Below are 21,827 nucleotides of genomic sequence, written 5' to 3' on the forward strand. Positions count from 1 at the left end.
AGAAAGGGGGGGATGGGGGTGGAAAGGACAAAAAAAAAAAAAAATTAATAGTGGGGGGGGGGGAACATATGGGGTGAGTAATGACAGCAATATCTGGGGTTAATCATGTATGGGGATAGGAGTTAAGCTAACGCCAGAGTCGCGTGAGAAGGGATACATTGTCGAAAAGAGTCTCAGTGCCTACCACAAAAACTACTGTAAAGAAGTAACATCAGCAGGAAAGCCGGACCAAGTCAGACCTGATGGTCCATAAGAGACCTGTATGTAGGAGTAGTTGTGAAATAGATCCAGCAGGCCCAAATGTGGGAAAATTTAGTAGGAGTGTCAATGGCCGACGCAATTAGTTCCTCCATGTCTGCCATTTTACCCACACGGACAAGCCAATCGCGAACAGAGGGGGGGCGAGAAGAGCCCCAAAGGACGGGAAGGCAGAGTCTGGCCGCGTTGACCATATGCATAGCCAAAGATCTATGATATTGTCCCCCCGGAAGGGAGGAATGATGGAGGAGAAACTGGGCCGGAGACAGATCCAGAGGCACGGTCGTCACCGAAACTACAATCCTATGGACCTCTTGCCAAAACGGTTGAATGCTCGGACAGGACCACCAGATGTGTAAAAATGATCCGTCCGCAGCCCCACACCTCCAACAGGTATTGGGATAAGAAGGATTAAAATGAGAAATTCGCGAAGGGGTGCGATACCACCTTGACACCAATTTGTAACCGTTTTCCTGCGTCGAGACATTAAGGGAGCATTTATGAGAATATTTGAATACACGTGCCCAGTCGGAATCCGACAAATTATCATCCAAAGCTCTATTCCAGGCCTGACAGGAGGGCAGGGAGTTATAGGTCCTATTCTCAATTAAGAGGGGGTAAATTTCTGAAATCAAATGCTTACGCGGTTCTCCTTTCGAGCAAATATCCTCAAAAGGGGTAAGAGGGCGGGTCCAATCACGGAAAGGTTTATGCGAGAGCAGATAATGCCTTATTTGCAAATAAACCCAGAGAGGAAAATCGCGGGTACCCAAGCTTTCACGCAGTTCGTGGAGTGATTTCATCTTGCCTTCGTGGAGAAAGTGTTTGGCCAAAATTTGATCATGCGGCCAATGTTCAGATAGAAAGTTCTTGTACATTCCAGGGGGGAAGTCTGGGTTGAGTCGGATGGAAGTGAGACAATTCGGAGACGCAGAAATAGATGCTGATTTGCAGGTATAGCGGAAGGCTTTCAGGGTAGGGCCTACCAAAGGGTGAGTGAGAAGGACCCGAGGCGTATGCTTCAGCGGCAGCCAAGGGATCGAGATCAGGGGTGCAGACGAGAAGGCGTGTTCTAGTTGCACCCAGTCTTTAGAAGCAGAATGGACGTGCCAGTCCACTACACGGCAGAGCTGGCACGCCAAATAGTAACGGTGAAGGTCAGGAAGGCTAATACCACCATTAAGTTTAGGGAGAATCAGTTGGGAATAAGCAATGCGCGGGCGTTTATGGTTCCATAGGAATAGAGAACAGAGCCTCCTACAGGATGTGAAGAAGGCAAGCGGTATGTGGATGGGCAGAGTTTGAAAGAGGTAGAGAAGGCGAGGAAGGATGTTCATTTTAATTATCGCAGCTCTTCCAAACCACGAAAAACAAGGACGGTGCCATTTATTCAGATTACCTTGGAGAGAACGAAGAGTGGGTAAAAAATTCTTAGCATATAAATCGTCGGGGTTGCGGGTAAGCTGTACACCTAAATAAGAAAGTGAGTCCCTTTCCCAATGAAACGGGAAACGCGACTCACAATCAGAAACCACTTCCGAAGGCAAGGTGATGTTGAGAGCGAAAGACTTGGAAAAGTTAATCTTAAAATTCGACAAATAACGAAAAAATGCAAAGTCCTTTAGTAAATTCGGCAGAGTAATATGCGGTTCGGCAAGGAAAAGAAGAATATCGTCCGCGTAAGCTGCAAGCTTATATTCCTTATCCGAGACCGCAATTCCTTTGATGTCGGGGTTAGAGCGCAACTTCCATAGAAGGGGCTCCAAGGAAAGGACGAACAAGAGTGGAGAAAGGGGACAACCCTGACGCGTGCCGTTGCCCAAAGGGAAAGAGTTTGACAAATGGCCATTGACCCGGACACGCGCAGTAGGGCCTGAATACAGGGTTATTATAAAATTGAGCATCTTCTCACCCAGACCCAGTTGCACCAAAGACTCCTTCAGATAATCCCAGGCGATCCTATCAAAGGCCTTCTCCGCATCCAGGGAAAGGAAGAAACCGGGAAAGTTAGATTTACAGAGCCAATGTTGGAGGTTGAGGGCCTTAATGGTATTATCCCTGGCCTCCCTACCCGGGATAAATCCAACTTGATCTAAATGGATCAAGGAGGGGAGCAGAGGAAGAAGTCGATTGGCAAGGATTTTCGCAAAGATTTTAATGTCCACATTCAGCAAGGAGATGGGTCTATAATTAGAAACCTGTGTGGCATCCTTGTCACCTTTAGGAATAACTGTGATATGGGCTTCCAGAAGGCGATTTTGAGGTTGAGGGTCTTGAGAGAAAGTGTTGAATGCCGATCGGAAAGGGGTACCCAGGATGTCAAGGAAAGATTTATAATAGGCCGCCGAAAAGCCGTCCGGGCCCGGACTCTTACCCGGTTTCATCCGTTGCAGAGCACACTGCAACTCATTCAGTGTCAGGTCTGTTTCCAACGATGCAGCCAAGTCCTCCGAGAGGGCCGCCGGGCCGTGAAGGCGGAGAAACTCGGAAATCAGGGAGGCCCTGGAATTGTCAGTGGGCAGAGGGGGATGTTCCGGAGGGAGATTATATAAAGAAGTGTAAAATTGTTCGAAGTGGGAGGCAATGTCAGGGTTAGATGTGCCCATAGTGCCATCAGAGCCCCTGATTCTGTGCACCGTCATGCTGGATCTTTTCTCACGGAGAGCTCTGGCGAGAAACTTCCCACTCTTATTAGCAAATTCATAATACAGCTTTTGTGAAAGAATGAACCGTTTCTTAACCACCCTGCCCAATTCAGTAAGAAGTTGTGAGCGTAGACTCGTTAGTTCAGATAAGGTCGACGCGGCCAGAGACCGTTTATGCGCCCTCTCCAAGGAGTGTATCCTGCCCGTGAGGAATTTCAAATGTTCTTGTCTATCTCTTTTGCGCTTTGTCGCTGCTGCAATGAGGAAGCCACGGATAACACACTTGTGGGTTTCCCACAGCGTAAGGGGGGAGATATCAGGAGAGGAATTTAGGGAAAAATATTCCGTCAGATTGGAGCGTATCTCCTGTAAAATAGCGGAATCTGCAAGAAGGGAAGCATCCAGGCGCCAGAATTTCGAGCGAATAAACACATCAGGGAACCGCAAGGTCATGGTGATGGTCGGAAAGAACCATTGGTTCTATCGAGGCAGCATGGAGGAGTGGGAGATCCGATTGCGACAGGAAGAAATAATCTATCCTGGAATATTTATTATGGGGAGCAGAGTAAAATGTGTAGTCTTTCACAGAAGGGTGAAGGGTTCTCCAGGAGTCATGCAATTGTAGATGTTGTAGTTGTGTGCGTATTTGTTTAAGGGCCTTGAACGGCAGAAAGGAGCTACCTGAAGAGGAGTCTAATAGTGGGCTTAGTGGGATATTCAAGTCGCCCCCTAAGATCAACATTCCGGATTGGAACCCAGCCAGGGCGGTGGTAATTGAGTGCGTGAAAGAAACCTGCTTGGTGTTAGGAGCATAAACATTGGCCAGTGTAACAGGTCGCTTAGCACAAAAACCTTTTACAAACAGGTATCTACCTTCTGGATCAACAAGGGAGTCCGACACCGAGAAAGGACAATGTCTGGCGAGTAAGATGGCAACACCCTTTGATTTGGCTAGAGGATTAGCAGCATGGAGAACTGTAGGGAAATGGAAATTGAAAAGTTTGGGGATAGAATCCTGGCGAAAGTGCGTCTCTTGGAGGAAGACCACATCCGCTTTTTGTTTACGCACGTAGGAGAGCAACATGGAACGCTTCTCGGGCACGTTCAGGCCCTTGGCATTGAGAGATAGGCATTTCAAGGACAATGGTCCTGAGACTGAGGTGGAGGCCGACATGATAACCCGTCAGTAAAATGCACTAGGGATGAGGGGAAAAAAAAAAAAAGGGGGGGGGGGGGGGGAGTATAATAAGAAAAAGTGGAAAAGATAAACGGCTTGAGGAAGAGACCCGCTGTTCCCTATGAGAGAAAAAAAAAAAAAAAGAGGAAGATGACTAGGAGAGAAAGTATGAAGGCGGTGGAAAGAGAAAGAAAAGAAATAGAAGCAAGAAATGGAAACAAACGATACAGTAAAACGCGCCGTATAGACGATCAGTAGGAGCTCACAGAGCCCACTGTGTGGGGAACGAGGAGGACGCCGAGACGAGAATAAACGCCACCGCCGGCCGGTGGTCACGCCAAAATATGTAATCAGGTGAGAAGTTATGTGAAGAGGAGGGAGGAGTTCGGTAGTGACATAAGGTGTAGGAGGTTCTGGAAAAACCGCACATAGGAAGGGTCTCATACCAACTCCATGAAGTGGCAAAGTGTAAGCCATGTGTGGGGCACTAAAGCGCAGGCTGGGACAGGAATAAATTCTAAGAGGTGTAAATCAGGTCAAAAACCGTCCCCACGCTATCCAAGCCCGAGTGTCTGGTTAACTCTAGGACACATATATAAGAGAAGGGTTGGAGAATGTGGAGACGGTCGCAAGGCCTGAAACGAGGGAAGACAAATGTGGGAGAGTGGAGGGCCAAGACGAGTATTGCAAGCATCTCCTTAACAAAAAACAAAGTTATCAACGGGTTAGCAGAGGCAAAACAAACGAAAATCAAGGCATTAACAATGAGAAACACAATGGAACCCCAAGTGGTTAGCAAATACAGGCTAAACATCCCAGGATCAGCACCAGTGAAGCCGATACTAAACAAAGCACTGACCCTATACTGCGAGTGTATATAAGAAATATAATCAATGCCCCCATCATCACAAAAGGAACGAGCATCACCTCCCCCACAACCGCACGGCCACTAAGATCCTTAGAGCAAAGGGGAAATGAACCTCAAGGGGGCCCCGCCCATGCTATTATCCCTAGAAGCTGCTTGACAGCAAGAGCAGGAAACAGGAATAACCCAATGAGAAGAAGGCAAGGCCAGGCGGGACAACCCTATAGGAAGCAGGGAAGGGGATGCTCGTTCATCTAACCACAGGCAAGAAGCAATAACCCCAGGAGCCACCCCAAAAACTCCCCCCACCACACCCATCTCCAAACCCACCCCCCATCCCGACATCAGCCCATCTCCACAGACCCAAATACAGTGCATACAATACTCAGCCCTCTTGCGCCAGCACTGAAGAAGTCAACTGGGTATAGCCGGTCACAAAACGCCAGGGAGAGGCTGAGTTCAGCTGGGAGCCGCTTCAAAGATAACAGAGCGTCAGAGAATGAGGCAGGAGGGGTTCCCTTGGGTACGAGGAGGATGCAGCAAAAGGTGGGCGGACGATCCGAAAGCTGACCACTAAGGCAGATACGTGAGCGACCATTTCACTGGGCGGATTCCAGATGAGGAGGGGACAGAACTTCAGCTGGGGGATCCGGGGAGCCAAATCTCAGCAGTAGAGAGCGAGCCGGGGGTCAAGAAATCCACACCGGAGCAGCCGACTATCACTCGCAGCAGGTCTTGGAACCAATGAGGCAGGGGTACAGTGGAGACACCCCCAGGGCGTCTTTCCTTTAGTGGGTGCTGGTCAGAGTCCAGAGGCGTAGATTCCCCAAAAAGCTAGCAAATGACGTGTCAACTGGGAAGGGAGTCCAGCGCAAAACAGGTTGTGAGAGAGGAGGCATTCGGGGCTCCTTAGGGAAGGCCATGGGAACAACAGAAAAAATATAATTAACCACAGGCAGCTGAAAAAAATTACACAGAAGTGGCCCGATGAAAGGGGAGCGGGAGCCATTTAAGGCTCGTGCCGTTGCTTTCTGTGCGCGGGGGAGGCCGATGGGCTAGAAGCGGCCACCGCGCCTCCAATGGGAGGTCTTGGAGGAGTCGAAGGGACAGTCCGTCTTCTACGAAGGGAATGGCCCTGCCAGTCCATTGCACCATCTGCTGCATCTGGGGTCAGGGTCGGAAGCCCTCTCAGAGACCCCTGCCAGTCAGGCAGGTCAATCAATGGGATATTCAGTGACGAGCAAAAGGATGGTAGATCTTCAGGAATTCGCAAATCATATGTGTGGCCACCAACCCGAGCTGAAAGGCAAAACGGAAATCTCCATCTATATATAATATTATGGGAACGGAGCGACTCTAGTAGTGGCCTCAAAGCTCGCCTTTGTTGTAGGGTCATGCTGGATAAATCCTGGTACAGTTGTATATCCGCTCCTTCGTATGACAGATGCCTTGTGATCCTAGCGCATCGAAGTATATCTTCCTTGAGCGGGAAGTTAACAATGCAGCAAATGATATCTCTGGGTGGATCCACATCGCTCCCCCTGGGCCGACTTGCTCTGTGTGCACGCTCGATCTCAATTGGGGTCGCCGGCGGGCGACCCAGAAGGTCGTTAAAGATGGTTGTCACAGCCTTAGGTATATCAGGGTTTTCCACGGATTCTGGTACACCACGGAGTCTAATGTTATGTCTACGGCCACGGTTATCTAAGTCTTCACTATGCCTGTAGAACTCTCTGATAGTCGCAGTGTGGACCCCTGACTGTCGCTGTAAGTGGAGTATAGCATTCTTGTTGCTACTGGAGACCGTTTCTACCTGAGCCAGTCTTGAGCCCATTGCGCAAATGTCTTCCCTTAAATCATGTAGGGCAGTGGTCAGGGTAGTGGCCAGAGAGGCCTTTATATCAGAGGCCACAGCATGTAAGTCTTTTAGGGACAAGGACTGTGTGGCAGGAGAGAGATCATGCTGTGGCACTGTGTCACTTCCAGCCTGCATAGCCATGCAGGAAGAGCAGCCTGTGTCAGAGGCTGAGGCTGCAGAGGGAGGGGGAGAGGGGGATTGAGAGAGAGAGGGAGGTGGCTGCGGCCCTGCTCTCTGTGCCTGGGAGCTAAAGAGCTCCTTAATGTGTCTCCCTGCTGGCTTGGGGCCCCTTGGGGACCGCGATCCGGTCGTGTTTCCCCATGATGTGAGGGGTCTGTCTTACCCCTCCCGACCACGCTGTATGGCAGTCCGATCCGGCCGGCGGGAGCTTCTACATTAAGCGGCCATTCCGCTCGGCGCCAAGCCACGCCCCAAGTAATTGTTTGTATTTTGTAATTTTTGTCTCTTTTGGGAATTGGGTGCCTCGCATACTGAGTGCATGCAGGTTAGCACAGCTGTGATGGACATTGGCAGCATGGTCTGCTTCCTGTGTGGTCCACCAGTATGTCATAGAGGTATGTTTGTGAAGACAAGATCGCTCTGATTAAGGCTGCAAAGCCGAAACACGTTAGCAGTTTTGTTATCAGCGTATGCTGATGATTTTAAATTAATAAAGTCCAAGACGATTGTAGCCAGACTCCAGCATTTCTCTGCTTTTTTTAAAGGATGCCATGATTGAAAGAGGTTGAGAAAAGCTGATCTTGGGGGTTTAAAATTAAAACAGTTGAACTATTATAATATATAATTTTGTAATGCGAATAATCATTAACTGATACATTTCAGCTTGATAAATATTCTTTTTAAACACATTTAGGGGAAATTATCAAACTAGAGCAGCCAGAATCTGAAGTGGCTGTGCATGAAAACCAACCAACTTCTACCTTTTATTTTCAAGGCTTAAAGGATAAGTTCACCTTTGGGAACATGTTCTCATAGCCGCAGCCGTAGCCACTGACCACCGCCCCCCTCCCTCTGACAGATAATACTGGGAGAAGTTTCCCCATATTATCTATCAAATTTGAAAACAGTGCGGCCGTGCAGGGCTCCACCCACACAGCTGCATCATTCCTTCATGGCCTTCCGTGTATGAATGAACTGCAAGCCCCGACAGCCTTAGCGGCTGTGGGCTTATAGTTTTCAATGAACTACCACGCTGCTTTGGAGTGCTATGGTAGTTCAATAAAGCTTCCTGTCAGAATATCTGCTTGCCATACATCCCATACTACAGTAGCAATTTTGGAAAACCATGAAACTCCGGACACGGACCTTGAGGAAAACAAGTGATTTATTAAAAACAGCGCTGTTTGACCCAGCCGGGCTCATGCCTGCAAAGCCGAGTGAGTTGTATCCACTTCTTACAAGCGTATATACCAATGATTACATCACAATGCATATTTTTCCTCTTTACCTTTCTATACATTCAAAAAACTTTCTAAACTCTGCAAAATATAGCCTTGAATTCCAGCTACAGATAAGGGTGCTAGCTACAGCCTGGTACACATTACTTTACAGAAAAAAAGGGAGGGGAAAAGCGAGCTGAAAACCTTGCTTTTCAAGCAGATACTGGTCGAAATGTTAAAATTTAAAGGGGAACTCTGCAATATCTGGGTGCTGCCACAGTACAGCAAGCAGATATTCTGACAGATCTGCAGGAGACCTGCATGGCACCAGCGATCCACTGAACACTGGTGCAATGCTTTCCAGGCTCCTGTTGACAAAAATAATAAATGCACATTCTTTTACCTACAAAAAAAAAGTGCATTTATTATTTTTGTCTAAAACGTGACTTTATCCTTTAAGTGAACAAGCTGAAGATAGATGATGATTAGTTGTCACGCATCACTGCTACAGATACTGGCTGCTCGAGTTCTAATAAATTCCTTCCATGGTATATTGGGAAAACAATGCCATGTAAGCCAATCATACTTGCTTGTGCAATGATTACTGATATTACCTGTCTGCAGAGGCTGAAGCAGTGCCAAAATAATTCGAGATATAAGATCTCCTGTTGCTTCATCAACCTGTTCAAGAATTCCCAGCAAGATCTCCTTTGGATTGCACAACTGCAAAATAAGAGTACGTACATTCAATTATGACTTTTCCTGCATTGATGGAAGATTTACCTTTACTTAGTCTGAATTGTTTGAGAGCATGGATGGCATGATGCAGCTCCTGCAGGTTGTAAGAGGGCAGTGTAAGGAATGTCATAGTCACAGTTATACAAAAAACATTGATATAGCTTAACAACCCTCGTGGGTGACTGATGACCCACGCAGCACCTTTTGTTCTTTAACTTGCAGGAAAAGGCAGATACCATGCCCTGTTAGTTACATAATTAGTCTGGCTGAAAAAAAAGACAAAAGTCCATCCAGTTCATCCATTAAAAAAACAAAAAACTAAAATTATAATCCTACACCCACAGTTGATCCAGAGGAAGGCAAAAAAAAAAGCCCAGCAAAGCATGACAGTTAGTTGCCTGACAGGTCTTGAATAAAAGATACTCATATAGTTTTGTATCCATCTGACTGAACTTTCCCAATCAACCAGATCATTCCAAAGTCACTTGGTACTAAGCAGATACAGCTATCCACTTGCAAGCTGAAAAGCCAAAGATCATGGCCGGGTCAAGAAATAGGCAGCTACCTTGGATGCATCAGCAGGTGGGGCACATAAAGGATGGGACCTGCAACTTATCCTGCAAAGACGTTCACAGCTCATGGAGGAGGGCTCACTATGGCCTTTTTTGTATTCAATGTTAAAGGGCCTTGTCCCAGCACTGCCAAGGGTGCTTACATAATTCGGTTGTACCCTATGAGGGTAATGCAATTATTACTTGCTGTTAAATCAAACCTGTCAGCCATTTTAATTTGTCCAATGAGACGTCACAAGGGGGTTTATTTACTAAAGCTGGAGAGTGCAAAATCAGACTCACTTCTGCATAGAAACCAATCAGCTTCCAGGTTTCATTGCCAAAGCTTCATTGAACAAGCTGAGGTTAGAAGCTGATTGGTTTCTATGCAGAAGGGAGTCTGATTTTGGACTCTCCAGCTTTAGTAAATAAACCCCAAGATGTCTACTATGATATCTGAACATAGATGTATTTCCAAATGACATTGTAGCACCAAGGAACTTGGTGAGAACCAGAAGGACTGTAGTATAGGTCATTCAAGTATCAATTCTTGTCTCAGACTGGGAAGCTGCGCCAAAGCTGCCCTCTACAGACTGGGAAATCCTGAAAACAGACATACACAAAAACAAAAAGGTGCAAAGGTCTGGTCACTACCAGAAAACAGTTTCTAGGAAAAAGAAAAGTAATGTGTGCATGCTCACAATAGCCAAAGGCTAAATCAGCAACATAGACCTGACCCAGGTGGCAGGGTAGCCTTCATAGGGTTACGTATCACCACAACCCTAGCTTCACTAAGACTCGCTAGCTAATGTGTTTCAAGGGACAGACCTTCTTCTTCAGAACATCATGGGGGCTGCTCTATATTGCGGTTTTAGCCTTTAGCTAGAGTGAATATGCGCTCATTACTTTTCCAATACATTTTTATCTGGTAATGCACTAGGCCTTTGCACCATTTTGTTTTTGTGTATGTCTACTATTATCTTTATTAATACAATTCTTCTGCACAAACCTCTGATCATGGTTCCATTAGGAAATTAAAGTGATACTAAACCCAGGACCCTGCATCCACTATATCTGGTCTCCCACAGTACACAGAACATGGAAGTGCAATTATTTTAATAAATATAAAGTGTCCAGCACAGCACTGGTTAAAGCTTGTAGGAGGAGTTTTCATTCTCCTCTAGGAGGATGCAGGACCCCTGACCCTCTCTCTGGACAGCGCTGATTAGCCCTGTGCTGATCACATGCACTCTCCCAAGAAAAAAAAAACTCTCTAGCAATACACTCCAAACTGAGCATGTGTGGAATGCCTCCACACAAAATATCTTATCAGGAGATAAGAGGGGGACAATGGAAGTAGGGGAGGATCAGAGAAGTGAGGATCAAACTGTGTTTTTACACAATGGAGAGGATTAACCCCTTAGGTTCCACAGCAAGTATAACAAGCATGCTTTACTGCATATACAGACTGATTTTACTGTTGTGAGTTAGTAACTCTTTAAGGGGTTGTCTCTGGAGTATTCTCCTGCCAAACCCCTTAATATAAACATAGGATCTCACTGGCCAATAGGGCATATTCTCATCAAACAGGAAAACAGCTGGTGGGCAAATCTGAGCAAAGAAGGGCAATCTAAACACTAATGAGGGGAGACAGGGCCTTGATAACAAACTGAAAATGAGATCAAAAGTATACAGAAAGAGGTCTTTCTGGCAACTAAAGGTTAAGGCCCATAAGCAAGTCTTTTATTTTTAATAACTGGCAGGTTCATTTAAAATTTCAGATTTTTCCAGAGTGCAGGTACTTATTGCTTATGACCAAAGATATCTGTACATTATATCTATACATTATGGGTAAATAGATCTAATGGTAACTCATTAATATATTAAAGGGGACCTTCACTCATGAAAACAACTTCCTCTCATCTGTCCGCACCCCCAATTCCCACTTACACAACTGCAGACAGCATCTGTCTTTTTTTATTTATAGGAACTACCTTTCTTTATCTCTTTTTTGATAGAGCAGCCCCATTTCTGGATCCCTAGCAAAGGCAAGTATAACTTATGGTCAACTGCTCGCAGCCTCCTCGGATATTCGCATTACACATCCCAGGGGGCTAAGAAAGAGACAGCCAACTCCTAATCATGGGAGATTCAAGATGGTAGAGGCCATTCAAGATGGCAGTATGGGACGTTGTGTGCAGTGGGAGAGCAGAAGGGTTGAAAAGGCCAAAGCCAATTATCTGGGATTGTGAGTATGTTTTTTTCTGAATAAAGGAGCATTAAGGCTTAGTTCGCACTGGATGCGATTTAAAATTGTGCATTTTGTTTGCGATTTCACCGTGATTTGATTTGATATTTCCAAACGATTTCTTGCATTTTCCAGTGCAATTTCTATTGTAGTCTAATGTGAAATCGCAATAAGCTGCAGAATAAGTACCGTAATACAAGAACTACTTTTGAAATTGCGCTGCAGCAAATCGCGTATGTTAAGACACTCATATTCACATTCATTAGATCCGATTTCAATTCCCAAATTGCACCTAAAATCACGGCAGTGTGAACCAGCCCTAAAGGTAAGTGGAATAATGGGAATTTTTCATGGATAGGGGGCGGAGTTTCTTTTTAATAAGCAGCAAACCTAATGACTGTGTAAAAACACTTTGGCCTCGTTCACATGTGGCATTTCAATGAGTATGCCCAGGAGAAGGCATATCTACCTACATGAGGATGCTGTGCACCCCTGTGCAGGGAATCCCAATGATGCCAATTGGGATGCAGTGGCTGCATGAACACAGCCGCTGCTCCCAATTTGACATCCATGTGGGTTCAGGTCCCTAAACTCACACAGCGTGCGTTTTTGGCCATAAACCCATACGGATTCAAATTGGGAACAGTGGCTGTGTTCGTGCAGTTGCTGCATCCCAATTGGCATCAGTGGGACAGCCTGCACAGGAATCCATAGAACACTTGTGAGTCACCGTTCGGGTAAACTCAGCATCGCACAAGGGTATGCATTGATATGCTCCGAGCAGGGGCGGACTGACCAATTGGAAACTCGGGCACTGCCCGAGGGCCCAGGGTCAGTAGAGGGCCCCATGAGATGCCTCTGGTACCTTTTTCATAGGCTTTTTTGAGTTTGGGCAAGGACACAGTGGCCCCATGATCCCCAATTGCCCGGGGGCCCCATGAGTTGTCAGTCCGCCACTGGCTCCGAGTGATTGAGGCCTTACAGTCACCATAGACTTTGGTTCCACTGTAGCTTCAGCTTGTCATCTGTTGAACAGACAGCAAACCGACTGCACCTAATACCTGACAGTGGAATTTCACCCATACACCTGAAAGCAAATGGTCTTACCTGTATCAGGTCATTAATCATCTGTAAACAGGTTTTCTCTTTGTCACCAACAGGTTCATTAGTGAGCATGCACTTTGTTATGGGTCCAATGAGATTCCACCCTGTATTTCTGATGAAGGCCTGCAGAAACAAAAATATCACTCCATATTGCATGACTGAAGAAGAAAATGCATTCCCTCCTTGGATTAGAGTATTCTGACCAAAGCAGGTAAAGGTTTACGGATATAATGGACAAACCTCCTCTAACATGTACAACAATCTCATCTTGGATCTCAGCTAGGAGATATGCCATGATTACATGAGTACTGCAGCAGAAGCAGAAGTCTACCCATAATATATACACACCTCATCCACATTAAACAATTTTTTTGTTTTGATAATCTCTAAAACAATAACTTAAATGTATCCACAAAGCTTAAAAAAAAATCTTACATAAAAGTAAATTAATTAATTTTATTAGAGCATATCTATAGTCAATATTTAAAGTGATACTGAGGACAATTTAAATAAAAGTAAAAAAGAGGTTATACTTACCTGCTCTGTGCAACGATATTACAAAGAAAGGTCGCTTTCCTCCTTTTCTGGCAGTCCCTGCTGCCACAGTTGGCTCCACCTTCAAGTGCCTAGTGTAGCTAGCCAGGAGCTAGGGAGGCACCCATGCATGAGAGATCCCATTGCGTACTGAGCTGTGTGTGTCCATAATAACACACAGGGCTGATAAGTTACGCCCCTGCTCTCTCCACACAGCAGTATGACTGATGGCAGTAGGAGCCTATAGCTCTACTGCACTCAGTTTTTCCAGTAAAAGCATGAAGCGAACGTAGCAGTGCTGCAGCTGGAGACAGCACGGGAGTAAGTAGTGACATAAAGCCAGGTAAGTGTTTAGGGATAGAGGGGTGTAGAACAGGTAGTTGGGCGTTCCCTTAATGTGGAACTTCACTCTCTCAATCAATATTGACCATTTTGAACCCTTATGCTGCAACCATTAGTAAATAGGTAGGAAAGTATATCATATTTACTTGTGTTAACCACTTGCCCTCAAGAGGATTTACCCCCCTTCCTGACCAGGCCATTTTTTGCGTTACGGCACTGCGTTACTTTAACTGACAATTGCACGGTCATGCAACAATGCAATTTACAGCCCTTTTTCTCAGGAATTGAGCTTTCTTTTGATGGCATTTGATCGCCTGGGCATTTTTTATTTTTTGCGTTTAAAAAAAAAAAAAAGACCGATAATTTTGAAAAAAAAACAATATTTTTGACTTTTTACTATTAAACATGTCCAAAAAATTTAAAAAATTACATTTCATCATAAATTTAGGCCAAAATGTATTCTGCTACATGTCTTTGCTAAAAAAAAAATCCCACTATGTGTAAATTAATTGGTTTACGTGAAAGTTTTAGCATAGAGATATAGGGTGGTAGAGATAGCGGGACTGCGGCGGGCATTCTGACACTGGCGGGAACTGACTTGGTGTCACTGACATCCCCAGTGACACCAATACAGTGGATCAGTGCTGAAAAAAACACTCACACTTTACTAATGGCACTGGGCAGGAAGGGGTTAACATGAGGGGCGATCAAAGGGTTAACTGTATGCTGAGAGTGTTTTACGTAGGGGCCGTGTCAGTGTGCTTCACTGTAAGCACACTGCTTTGGATGGCCATCCAGAGCAGTGTGCCTGAGCTGACAGGGAGGAGAACTGTTAGTAAACAAAACAGTTCTCCCCCCATCAGATATCACTGGGCACCGGCAAGTAATCACCAGTCGAGACCCGGTGATTGAAAGCCGTGCACGAGAATGGCAGAGAGGGTAGGGCACACGCGTGGCTTTCGCACGCCCCCCTGCCCGGAAATGCAAAATCACGTATATATATATATGTGATCTTGTGCACTCGTGCCGCCCTGTAACCGTATTTCTGCTATAGGGCAGACGGAAAGCAGATAAACTGTTTTTTACATTTATTTAGTTACTTCCTGGCTTACATGCCTAGACAAAAGATGTCATATATCCCAGGAGTCTTCAGGAGGAGAGGAGGGGTTTTCTCAGCTAAGCACACCCTCCTGCCTGAGCTAAGTGAAGATGGATTCCAGGAAGTAAATACTACATTAATCATCTGCCCTTACTCAAGATGGTCAGGTCCAGAAATGCTATGGGGGTGTTTTTCAAAGTGATTTCTCAGCAAAATAAAAGCATGGAGACAAGCATGGATGGGTTTGCTTTGAATATTAAAAATAAATTAAATAGCGCTTTTGGTTTGTGGTGCTCAGATGCAGTGCAGTTCCGCTTTAATACAGAGTATGTAAATACTAAGATATATATTTTTTAAATAATAAACATGTTATACCTGCTCTGTGCAATGGAATTACGCAGAGCAGCTCCGAACCCTCTCTTCTGCGGTCCCACTGGCACACATGGCTCCTCCTCTTCCCTGTGCACCACCATAGGAAGCCGCTTCCTAAGAGGGCGCACTGCTGTGTCACACATTTCAACGAGCCTGCCTTCTGAACTACAGAAGTGCTGAGAGGAGGAGTCTCAGGAGGCGGAGTCAGTACAGGAATCACTGTTTGCTGGCAGGACGGTACCTTGAGATACATAGTCCATAGACAGTAAACAGCAAAGGAGAAGCTGCAAAGCATGCTGGGAGTTCAGGAAGTTGTGGAAAGCGATGGCCAGCAGACAGTCAGTGCTCACAACATGAAAGGAGATTTTTCTGTTCAGCTTACATTTGGATTTTCAAAAATAACTATTGTTTGTATTGTTACAATTCCAACATTATAAAATGACAGTGTATGATGGGACCATAGAACTTCATTCAGAAAGACCCTTTAAATCCAAAATAATGAAGCCATAGGCAAGTATAAGCAAGGCAAAATAATTCATCTTCACTGCAGTGTGAAATATAACACAAGGAATTTGGTATTGGTAGGCTCTGCTCAACTACTAAACCGTATGGTGAACAGTACATTACTCTATGTCTATGTGTGTTACAGTGACAGACTGCCACAGCTTTTCATGTCATGTTCCTTATAGCTGAAGGCGGCAATTCTAGTTGGCAAGGCATCCAATCCTCATTCAATTACTCTTATATAACGGATCCCTTCACCTCCCTTGATAGAAAGTTCCTGATAATCCTAACAGTAAGGACTTCATGCTTTGTCTTCAGGTCTAAATTTACTGCTTTCCATTAAGACAATCACAAAGGTGAAATTAAAGTGTTACTAAACCCAGGACCCTGTATTCACTATATCTGGTCTCCCACAGTACACAGAACATGGAAATGCAATTATTTTAGTAAATATAAACTGCTAAATACCTTTTCTCATCAGCAGTTAGAGTCGTCTTGTGACTTCAGCAGAGCACTGGTTAAAGCTTGCACAAGGAGTTTTCTTTCTGCTCTAGGAGGATGCAGAACCCCTGAGCCTCTGTCTGGATAGTGCTGATCACATGTACTCTCCCAATAAAACAAAAAAACCTCTCTAGCAATACACACTAAACTGAGCATGTGACTACGGGTTCAGTCTGGGAGAATGTCATCAGCACACCGAGGATCACCAATATGGGTCCAAAAGCTTTAATAAATGATCCCATAGTTACAGTAAGGCAATGTTTCAGAGTCTCGCAGGACCCCTTCATCAGGCATGTTGGTGATCCTCGGTGTGCTGGTGACATTCTCCCTTGTTGATTTTGTTCGGTTCCAGCCGACGGTTGCTGCAGCACCCACTTATATACATAGCCATTTTTAAGCAGGAACGTGTGCGTTTGGAATGTACACTTGCATACGGGTTCAGTCTGTCTCACCAGGTGGACATTTGAACAAGAGGAGGGGCAGAGAAAACAGGAGCAATGGGCCTTTTTACACAATGCAGAGGATTAACCCCTTAGGTCCCACAGTGAGTATAACAAGCATGCTTTACTGCATATACAGACTGATTTTACTGTTGTGGGTTTAGTAACACTTTAAGTGATTTTGCATGTTCTCCCTGTTGGCTTCCACCATGTACTCCAGTTTCTGCTCACACTTTAAAGACCTGCTGGTAGGTTAGTTGGCTCCTGTCTAAATTGGCCCTAGTATGTGCATGCATGCATGGGTGGTAGGGACTTTAGATTGTAAGCTCGAGGGCAGGGACTGGTGTGAATGTACAATGTGCTGTGTAAATTGTCTGCGCTATATAAATACTTGTAATAAATAAATAATAAAAATAAAAAATAATAAAGCAAACATAACCAGTTTGGGTAATCTTTTGGTATAAATAGCTATCCCTTTAACCCCGACTCTGCACCCTCCAATATATTCTTCTTGTAAATAGGGGCTTAACCTACTGTAATGTTTCAGTGAAATAACCTTTCAGCGTTTCTGATTTTGTATGAAAATGTCCTGAAAAAAAGGGTTAACGCATTGGAGCAAGAATCACAGAATACATTTATCAAGCTGCATTTTCATCAACACCAACTAAATCTCAGTACAGCGTCTGTTTGCCCCCCAAATGTGCTCATGTGCTGTGATTTAGACCTGTGTTTTCATCTCATCCACACTACAGGAACTGAAATAGCAGATGTAACAGTTAATCGGATTCTCCAGCTATGAAGATAAATGACAGCCCTGCAGATCTGTCCATATGTCTGTAGCACAGGATTACAGCTCAACTGCGTTCTCGAGTCTCTAAATTATGTGAAAAATAAAGTCAATGTTCAAATGTGAAGATATCATTATGGTTAAAAGAGACAAACTGCGATTCTTAACTGTTTATATTGTAGAAGTAATAAATACTTTAATAAAGTAATAAAAAAAAAAAAGAGAGACATGCTGATCCTAGACTTCACAAAACGTAAGTAATAAAATGTAAGCTTCAGATGAATACAATTCACTGACAATGCTTCACTTCAAGATCCTCTCCACCAGACGTACTGAGCCTTTTGTTATGTTTGAATGCAGAAATCAATAACTGTGGATTATTTTTTAGCTACATTATAGTACAAAAAGACCTTTTGGTTAGTACTGTATAATAATATCCAACGTTAAAATTAGTTAGATTTCTATTTTTATTATTTTAGAAAAGAGCAGCTTAATATCGCCTTACTCTGTGTGTTTTAAATACAACCTTGTACTTATGTATAGTTTAGAATTATTTATGTGTATGAGGCAGAAGTTTCAGCTCATTAACAATTTCGTAACCAGATGTCATTGATGTCTAATTGCACCATCATATGTCAGTTAAAGCAGCCCTTCACTAATTACCATGACTTTGCATGATTGCTGCCTGTATCCACTGGAAAAAATACAAAATGGATCCTACTGCGCTTCAATGGATGATCCCTACACCTAAGCTGCTAACACCCAATCCTAAACCCAGTAGGTGAAAACACAAATTAATATAAAATGGTGTAGCGCTAATAAATATAAATGCATAAATAAATAAATTAAACAATCACTACATAAATGTGCATAACGTTAGCATGAATAAATCCCAAGTGATAAATACACTCAAAAATGAATAAAATAATGAAAAACTTGAGTGAATAGTGTACCACAGAAACATCCTGTGAAGTGGGAACACAGGTATATAGCCCCCTATCCCCAACTGGGGGATCAATAGAACAAAATAATATAAGTGGTGAATGAAGGTGAATCCCCTCTCCCCCCCCCAAAAAAAAAATCAGAGAAAGGGAAACACAGACCCTAATGCAGGTAAATCCTTTATAAAACAACATTCAGTATATTGCACCCACATTCATGGAATTTTTGTCTTCCAATATTTAATTAGTTTACGATTTTTTCTTAATAATTTTTGTAAAATACTGAGCAGTTGCAATAAAAGCGTAACTCAGGTCCACCCATTTCCCAGGATTTTTGCCATAATGTGCAAGTATGAACAGCAAATTTGCACATTATTTCAGACGGGCCTACCTGCCAAAACATCCTTCTCCAGTTATGCAATGGCAGTGATGTCCATCATTGCTCCATCGCTACCACTAAGATCTTTGCCTGAATTTCTTTCAGGATAGGAGCCTTGGGTCATCTTGCGTAACCACAAGAGTCGCCCCAAGGCATGCGGCATGCACATGTGCAGCCTTTTGCATATTCAAAAGAAAACTGCTAGCAGGTGAGACAGAAGTAACATACAGTATCTCACAGAAGTGAGCACACCCCTCACATTTTTGTAAATATTTTATTATACTTTTCATGTGACAACACTGCAGGAATGTCACTTTGCAACAATGCACAGTAATGAGTGTACAGCTTGTATAACAGTGTAAATTTGCTGTCCCCTCAAAATAACTCAACACACAGCCATTAATGTCTAAACCGCTGGCAACAAAAGTGAGTACACCCCTAAGTGAAAATGTCCACATTGGGCCCAATTAGCCATTTTTCCTCCCCGATGTCATGTGACTCGTTAGTGTTACAAGGTCTCAGGTGTGAATGGGGAGCAGGTGTGTTAAATTTGGTGTTATTGCTCTCACTCTCTCATACTGGTCACTGGAATTTCAACATGGCACCTCATGGCAAAAGACTCTGAGGATCTGAAAAAAAGAATTGTTGCTCTACATAAAGATGGCCTAGGCTATAAGAAGATTGCCAAGACCCTGAAACTGAGCTGCAGCATGGTGGCCAAGACCATATGTGGTTTAACAGGACAGGTTCCATTAAGAACAGGCCTCTCTATGGTCGACCAAAGAAGTTGAGTGCATGTGCTCAGCATCATATCCAGAGGTTGTCTTTGGGAAATAGACACATGAGTGCTGCCAGCATTGCTGCAGAGGTTGAAGGGGTGGTGGGCCTGTCAGTGCTCAGACCATATACACCGCACACTGCATCAAATTGGTCTACATGGCTGTCATCCCAGAAGGAAGCCTCTTCTAAAGATGATGCACAAGAAAACCCCCAAACAGTTTGCTGAAGACAAGCAGACTAAGGACATGGACAAAAATGGTGCAGTGCTGAAAAAAATTATAATACAGTGCAAAACTAAAAATACATAATGATTATTAATTACACTGTTCAACAGGTAAAAAGTTTTGGGCATAAAATTAGCTAATCTTACATAATTTTGGGGTGGTGAAAACGAAAATGACCCTAAAAAATGTTGATTGGCTCTAGTTTCCATGATATATTCACCCATCTAATGACGTAAGCCATTCAAAATTATGATGCAACTTCAGCTGCATATTGCGCAATTGATACTGGTGACCAATAGAAAATTGCATGTATACTGAAAGGCTCCAGTGCCGTCCCACAAAAATTGCAGCATATATGTGGTGCCCAGCTCTTGTCCTGGTCTCCTATCTTGCAGCCAAAATACAAGTTTGTATGGTGCCTCCAATTGTAAAAGGGCTAAATAAGAAGAAAAAAGTTATCTGTGCACTATCCAAATATTCCATCGGCAATACTATGCTGTTACACAGTTAATATTTATGTTAATGTACATGAGAATTCATATAGTTTATTTTTTGTACCATTTTCTATGGACATTTCTATAGTTAGTAATGCTGCCATCCAGTGGTCTTATTTGGTATACACTTTGTTTTTCATGTTGCCTCCCTGAGATCTATGACACAGTTCCTTTGTATATGAAGCTCCTCCCTTCTTCTTGAGTTCAGCACTTCCTGTGTCATGGATGCAGCTAACAGACCACATGTAACAGAGACACATGTATTCCGCATAGTACGCTACAGAAATTATCATCTTTTGACCGCATAATACTGGAAACCATTCATTCTGCTGTATCCTGTTGTTACATGTACAGAATAAAGCAACTTCTGGATGAACACAGTATTGGTGGGTTCAGCTATCTGACAAGGATTGCCCACAGTGATTATATCTGCTTATACAGGCTAGGCAGAGAGGTCTCACAAGGGATAAATCGCTATCACAACAATCTGAGTCAGAATAGTCAAAAGATGCATAGAATCCCTACAGCCTGCTGTGTATATGTGTGTGCCTAATCTGCAATCAAGCTCAGTGCCATCCGCCATCTTGCAAAGCACATGGTCGCACAAGCTTACTGCACTTCATGTGGATGTTGAAAACTGTTTCTCTGCATTGAACTGTGTTACCCCACCTGTCTAAGCTGCTGTTCGTCTTCTTAAAGAGACAGTACCAATTTTTGCAGAACAGTAAAAAATGTCTAGACAAGGCTCTGAACACTCCTTTATGGCCGAACCAACGCAGATACATCATTCCTCTGAACCAGCAGACGTACAGGGAGCAGATTCTGCAGACATTCCCGAACAGAGCGTAAAACCCAAACGTACAATAAAACCGACACAGAAACTCAGGGAAAACTATGAAGCCACTAGAGATGAGTTCTCCAGTAATCTGTCAGACCTCTGGGACCAAACTTCACAATGCATGTCAGTTTTGTCACACTTTAATGATCAACCAGCTGAATTAAGAGACTCTATAAATCGCCTATCTGCTGCGTATGAACGCTACCAGCGGCTGTCTGTAAAATACTCAGCTTTCTTGCAGGACTCTAATATAGAGGATTCTTCAGCAGAACTGACCAGGACTGATGCACTAAACCAACAAAGGGATCTTGCAGTGCAAAATGCTAAGTTTAAAGCAGAACTCCGCATTACTCAACTGCAGGAGACCAGATCTCACAGATCCACCTCAACCAAGCGCACTGCACTTTCTTCTAGATCCTCTCGCTCCAGAAGTTCGACGTTAAGCGATAAGCTAATAGAGGCCCGCGCTGATGCTGAATCAAAAAAGGCGCAAAGCTCTTTTACCAGAAAGGAAGCAGAGGTAGAAGCACGCAAGATAGCGCAACAAGCGGAGATGATAGCTCAGCAAGCAGAGATAGAAGCACGCAAGGTAGCTCAGCAAGCAGAGATAGAAGCACGCAAGGTAGCTCAGCAAGCAGAGATGGAAGCTAAAAGCAAAGCTCAGCAAGCAGAGATGGAAGCTAAAAGCAAAGCTCAGCAAGCAGAGATAGAAGCATGCAAGATAGCTCAGCAAGCAGAGATGGAAGCT

General features: G+C 44.1%; 1 protein-coding gene across 2 annotated transcripts in view; it reads right to left on the minus strand.

Moving 5' to 3' along the window:
* Positions 1-21,827, minus strand: part of GLMN (glomulin, FKBP associated protein) — a 102,458-nt gene that overhangs the window by 45,930 nt on the left and 34,701 nt on the right. For both annotated transcript variants that reach the window (XM_089668938.1, XM_089668937.1), the window contains exons 4-5: positions 12,848-12,967; positions 8,818-8,926 (exon numbers count right to left, since the gene is read on the minus strand). In XM_089668938.1, the coding sequence (XP_089525064.1) occupies positions 8,818-8,926; positions 12,848-12,967 (229 nt within the window). The remainder of the gene's footprint in view (positions 1-8,817; positions 8,927-12,847; positions 12,968-21,827) is intronic.

Source organism: Staurois parvus, unplaced genomic scaffold, assembly GCF_062004578.1.
Source record: "Staurois parvus isolate SC_StPar_1 unplaced genomic scaffold, SC_StPar_1.0 ptg000066l, whole genome shotgun sequence".
Lineage (NCBI taxonomy): Eukaryota > Metazoa > Chordata > Amphibia > Anura > Ranidae > Staurois > Staurois parvus.